The 5,621-nt window shown below is 53.5% G+C and overlaps 1 protein-coding gene across 1 annotated transcript; it reads right to left on the bottom strand.

Annotated features, from left to right (window-relative positions):
• Window positions 1–122: 122 nt before the first annotated feature.
• Window positions 123–1,206, bottom strand: LOC147645487 (uncharacterized; the record flags this gene model as incomplete). The annotated part of the gene is made up of 4 exons (XM_086874562.1): window positions 1,054–1,206; window positions 720–784; window positions 461–610; window positions 123–271 (listed from the first exon to the last, which is right to left on the bottom strand). Coding segments are annotated over exons 1-4 (500 nt in total), but the record flags the coding sequence as incomplete, so codon positions are not given.
• Between the last annotated feature and the right edge of the window lie 4,415 nt (window positions 1,207–5,621).

The raw sequence follows: 5,621 nt of genomic DNA, 5'->3' as shown, positions 1-5,621 counted from the left end.
AGGGCTGGCAAAGGGAGCAGCCAGAGGGCCCTGGAAGTCTGTGTTGCTCACAGCCCTGAGCCGGGCTGTACAGGGTGATGGGCTGGGGAGCCCTGAGGGCTCGGGGCAGCTGGGCCCCATACCTGTCACACGTTGGGGCCACCCGCAGGAGAGTGATGGCCACATCATCGGGCTCTGCCTCGGCCACTTGCATCAGGGCCCAGTCCATCCTGTGCTCAGCAGCCTCATTGGCCATGAGCCACTGGTGGATGTACCTCACCACGCCGGGCACCTGGAGAAGGCACAGGGAGACTTGGAATGCTAGCAGAGGGAGTCAGCAATGTGCCCAGCTTCTTCCCCAGACAAGTGCTTCTCTTCCACCATGCTGCCATGGCCTCAAAAGCTTCAAGTGAGCAGCAGGCGTGGCTTGGGAAAGCCAAGCAATTGCTGGAGGATCAAAGGCTGGCCACAGGCTGCTTACTTGCTCTGGATTGAAAAGAGCCGTCTCTACAAGCAGATCCAGCTGCGCAGCGCTGCTCTGTTCTGCCAAGACCTCTGAGGATGCTTTGACCTCAGTGTCCATAGGTCTGGTGTCTTCCTTGCCAATTCTCTTGATGAATTGGTAAAGAAACTGCAGGAGAAGGGCAGGAAGGCAGGGAAGTTGCATGGAGTGCTCCAAGTGCGGTGCTGGGCTGAGCAGTGCCAGCAGGCCCAGCGCTGGTGGGGATGGCTGCAGGTACCTGCGCTGCTCTGCGGAAGCGGCCACGGGCGGTGTCCTGCTCTTGTGTGCCGTCCATGGCTGCATCTGGCAAAGAGCAGCCAGAGCTGAGGGGCTGCGGGAGAGGCCGGAGAGCACAGCCCAGCCCTGCGTTCCCCAGGCAGGGACAGTCCCGGGATGCCCCAGGGGATGCAGCACGGCCACTGCTGCGGGGGCAGCCCCAGCCCCTTTTTTGTGCTGTCCATGGGTGTGTGTCCACAGGACAGTGTGGGATGGGATGAGATGGGATGCAATGGGATGGGATGGGGCCAAGATGGCCGCAGGCACCAGCCCTGTGGCCCAGCTCTGCCACTCACCCTCCTCCAGCGGCTGCAACTGCTGCACCTCTTCGGTCTCTGGTGCTGGGGCAGCTCCAGGGCCTTCTTCCTCTTCCTCCTCTTCCTCCTCCTCCACCCAGGCCAGCTTGGGCACTCTTGGGGGTCGCTGCTCCATATCTTCTTCCAGACTCTCCAATCCTTTCCATAGGAACAGCACCAGGGGATGGCATGGCATGGAATGGGATGGGGCCAAGCTGGCAACAGGCACTAGCCCTAAGGCCGAGCTCTGCAACTCACCCTCCTGTGGTGCCTGGAACTCCTGCACCTCTTCAGACTCCTGTGCCAGGACAGCTCCAGAGCCTTCTTCTTCCTCCTCCTCAAGCCAGGCCAACTTGGGCACTCTTGGGGGTCGCTGCTCCATGGCAGTGACTGGATTTCTGGCTACTTGCAGGAGAGATGGCTCGGAAAAGCTCAGAGTCAGCAAGTCCTGCAGTCGTGCCTGGAAGGCACCTGCAAGACTCAAGTCCTGGCAAGACTGCAGGACAGCGAGTCCTGCACTTGGGTCTTGAGGGCTCCTTCCACAAGGACAGGAGGCTCCTGGTCACGGATTGTGGTCTGGCCTCAGGGGCAGAGACTGCAGGGATTTTAGATGCCTCAGACAGGAACCTCCGTGAATGAATGAAATGTTGCAGGTCCTGACACCGCTCCGGGCGCTCCACGATGGCGTTGGGGAGCTCAAACCACTCCAGCAGCTGCACCACATTGGGGAAGCCTGTGGACACCTTGTCCAGCAGCACGATCTCCAGAGGTGCGCTGGTGCCGTCGGGCTGCGGGAGGAGCACGGTGCCGTCAGTGGGGCTGAGGCCGTGCCAGGGCTCGGGAAGCTCTCAGCCAGCCCGGGATGCTCTGTGCCCTCCACTGGCCCCACGCCCACTCTCCCTCCAGGTGTCCTGGCGGCTCCCACCCTTCCAGGCCCCAGCTCATCCCCGCCTGGCACTCCCCAGCTTCTGCCGCTGGCCCCGCTCACTCACCAGCTCGCCCCAGTGCCGGATGCGGTTCCGTGGCACCTTTTTGATGGCCACCTGCAAGCCAAAAGGAACAGCGGATTCAGCTCGCCGCCCACCACATCCAGCTCCATCCTACTCCTCTGCTCCCTCCTCCTCGTCTGCCCTCTCCTCCTCCTCGGCCCACCACCTGCCCCACCGCTCATCGGGAGTTCGTCCGAGAGCCTCGTGGCCGTGAAAACTCTGCCGAAGCCACCGCGGCCCAGCAGCGAGTCGATCCTGTAGCACTGCTGCAGGGCCTGCTGCGCCTTCCCTGGGGAAGAGACGCTGCCGTCAGCGCTCGGCCCGGGGCCAGGAACGGCCCCCGAGCGCTCCCCGACCTCCCCAGGCCGGGCATTCGCAGGCGTTCCCTCATTGGAACGCGACAGTGGCGGAGCTCAGGCCCAGGAAGCCGCAGTGGAGGCGGCGACAGCGGCCGCGCCGCCTGTGTCCTCCGCGGGCACCGGGAGGAGCCGGGGCCTGGGCCCGAACCAGAACCGGAACCAGAGCCTGCATCGGGGCTGGGGCCCGGGGCAGGGCAGGTGGAGCCAAAGGGTGGCAATGCCGCCCCAGCCCCAGGCACTGATGCCCGCCCAGCACAGCCAGAGACCCAGGCAAAGAGGAGACCTCCACGGGACGGGCAGGGATGGGGACGGGGACAGGGACAGGGACAGGGACGTGGACGGGGCAGCCCCACCTGCGGCCGGGGGTGGGCCGGGGGCATGGCCCAGCCGGGCACAGGGAGAGGGAGGCTTGGAGAGGAGGGGGCACCGGGAAAGGGAGACCGGGAGAGGATGCGGGACTGCGGGAGAGGGAGAGGAAAGACAGAAAATTGCTAAATTCTCTTCTTGCCGCGGCTGCCGCTGCTGCCGCTGCTGCCGCTGCAACTGAAGCACCGGGGCCGTTTGTCCCCGTGTCCGTTTGTCCGTTGCCCGCTCGGCCCCGCGCCGAGCCCCGCGCTCCCCGGGCAGCCCCTGAGCCTGGCCAAACACGGGAACTTTGCCCTGGTGAGCCAAGAGCCAGAGTCTGGACTCCTGCACAGGGACACAGCAATGCCCTTGGCTGCTGCTGTACCTTGTCCCTGTTGAGCGTCAAACACTGTCTGAGCACATTCCCTGAATGCAGAATTTGTACCTGAGCCAAGCACTGCACTTGTGTCTCCAGCATTGCTTTCCAAGGAAAACAGGGCAAGGCAAACTGGGTATAGCTCATGGTATTTTACAGTGTCTAAAACTTGCCAAGTCTCAAATCTTAGAGGTGAGATCCATTTGGAATGAATGGGATAGAGAAACAGTGCAAGATGGAAAAGGGGAACATAAAAATAAATAGAGAAAAATAGAGAAAAACATATTGGTTGTTTCTTTTGATTTTATTTTCATTTCTTTAAAAAGCTGTTTCAATTTTCCCAGAATTTTCTCCACAGTCCCATCTGTTCTTTCCAAAAACCTGTCCTGGAGAACGAGGTGCAGCTCCTGTCACAAGATGTGCCCCCAGCTGCAGCTTCTCTTGGCTTCCCACACTGTGCGTGCAGCACAACTCTTGCAGCAAAGCAGGACAAATGGTTGAAGAACCTGACAACTTGTTCTTTCTTTTCCTTGTGCACTGGGGAGTTGTGCCATTGCTAAGGTTTTCATCGTTACTCTTCTAGCCAAAGAAAACATGATGAGGTACCAGGAATTGTGAGGGAATACAAGCCTGGCTGAATGTGGAGAAAGAATCTCCAGAGCCTGCAGCCAGCAGTGGAGAGCTCATCATTCCAACAGCCCCATGGGCATGTTGAAAGTGATCTGGAACATGAAAATGGGCTGACAGAGTTTGTTTCTGTGTTCAGTTTAGATGATTCTCTATCTCTTGCAGTGGTTGAAATCAAGAGCACAATCAGTGGATGATAAGCACCAGAACATGATAAGCTGGACCTCTCAGTAGATGAAAGAAAGACTGAAAAGGAGAAATGCAGGGAATGACTTGGTGAACTTTGTGTGTAAGAAGGGTCATTTTTTCCTAATAATTCCCAATTCATTCCCTTTGCTTTTATCCTTTTAACAAGACCAATTGCATCTCCGATTCCCCAGGAAATGAGAACCCCGAGCTTGTGGAACTGCCTGAAAGGTGCCCTGTTCCTTTTTCTTCTGCTGCTCAGAAGAAACAATGAAGTGAATTGGGAAGTTCTGGTTTTTCTTTCTCCTGGTGGATTTTTTCATTTTATTTGCCACTGCAGAGGCAATTTCTGTGATGGCCTCTGTCAGTTGATTCTATTTCAGCAGCAGCAGCAGCAACAGGGCTGTGTTTGAGCAGTGCAAATGTGACCTGTGTGGCTTCAATTCCCCTCGACTTAGTGCTCAGGGACTTGGGAGCATTTTAATGTCTGCTACTCATGATGCCTGAAACAAAAATCCTGAGTTCCCCATCACAAAAGCACAGTGGGTAGCACTGATTGGAAGAGGCAATTGCAGCTGTACTGCTAAAATTCAGGTGGCAAGTAGAAGAGGGGCAAGAGCAGCCAGGATCTAAAACTGCCAAGACAAATGTAGGTTAAATAATTTTGTGTGACTTTTCTCAAATTTTGTGGGATTTTTCTGAAATTTTGTGGGATTTTGAGCAGATTTAAATAATTTTGTGGGATCTTTCTTTGTAAATATATTTTGTGGGAATTCTGAGGTATTTTTCTTGAATTTTGTGAGAATTTTTGTGGAATTTAGTGGAAATTTGAGGAGATTTTGTGGGATGTTTCTGGAATTTAGTGGGGTTTTGAGAAGATTACTGCAATTCTGTGGAATTATTCTTGAATTTTGTGGGATTTTTCTTGAATTTTTTTGGATATTCAGGAGATTTTGTGAGATGTTTCTGGAATTTTCAGGGATTTTGAGAAGACATGAAGAATTTTAAGGTATTTTCTTAGATTTTGTGGAAATTTATGGAGATTTGCTGGGATGTTTCTGGAATTTAGTACAGTTTGGGGAAATTTTAGGAATTTTTTTAGTTTTTGCAATTTCGTTGAGATTTTCTTGAGATTTATGGGATTTTGCAAAAGTTTAAATAATTTTATGGGGTTTTTCTGGAATCTTGAGGGATTTTGAGGAGACTTGAAGAATTTTGTGGGATTTTTCTTAGATTTTGTGGAATTTTGTGGAGATTTGGTGGGATGTCTCTGGAATTGGAGGGGTTTTGAGAAGATTTAGGGAATTGTGTGGGATTTTTCTGTATTTTTGTGGAATTTCTCTTGAATTCTGTAGAATTTGGAGGAGACGTGAAGAATTTTGATGCATTTTCCTTGAATTTTGTGGAGATTTGTGGAGATTTTTTGGGATGCTTCTGGAATTTTGTGGGATATTGAAAAGATTTAGGGAATTTTGGGGGATTTTTCTTGAATTTTGTGGAAATAGGTGGAGATTTTTGAGATGGTTCATGAATTTGGTAGGGCTTTTTCATGGAGTGACTTGACCTTTAAGAAGCTTTGGGAGCTGGGAGGAAGTTGGAGCTGCGAGAGGCTGATGGGAGTCTTTTCTTGTGACCAATTATTGGTCATTTCTAGGAACTGACAGCAGTTTTGACCATTGAAAAGTG

The sequence above is a fragment of the Cyanistes caeruleus genome, unplaced genomic scaffold, assembly GCF_971803275.1.
Source record: "Cyanistes caeruleus unplaced genomic scaffold, bCyaCae1.hap1.1 HAP1_SCAFFOLD_264, whole genome shotgun sequence".
Taxonomy (NCBI): domain Eukaryota; kingdom Metazoa; phylum Chordata; class Aves; order Passeriformes; family Paridae; genus Cyanistes; species Cyanistes caeruleus.
Note: the sequence above shows the minus strand (reverse complement) of the source record. Positions and strands in the feature narration are given on the sequence as shown.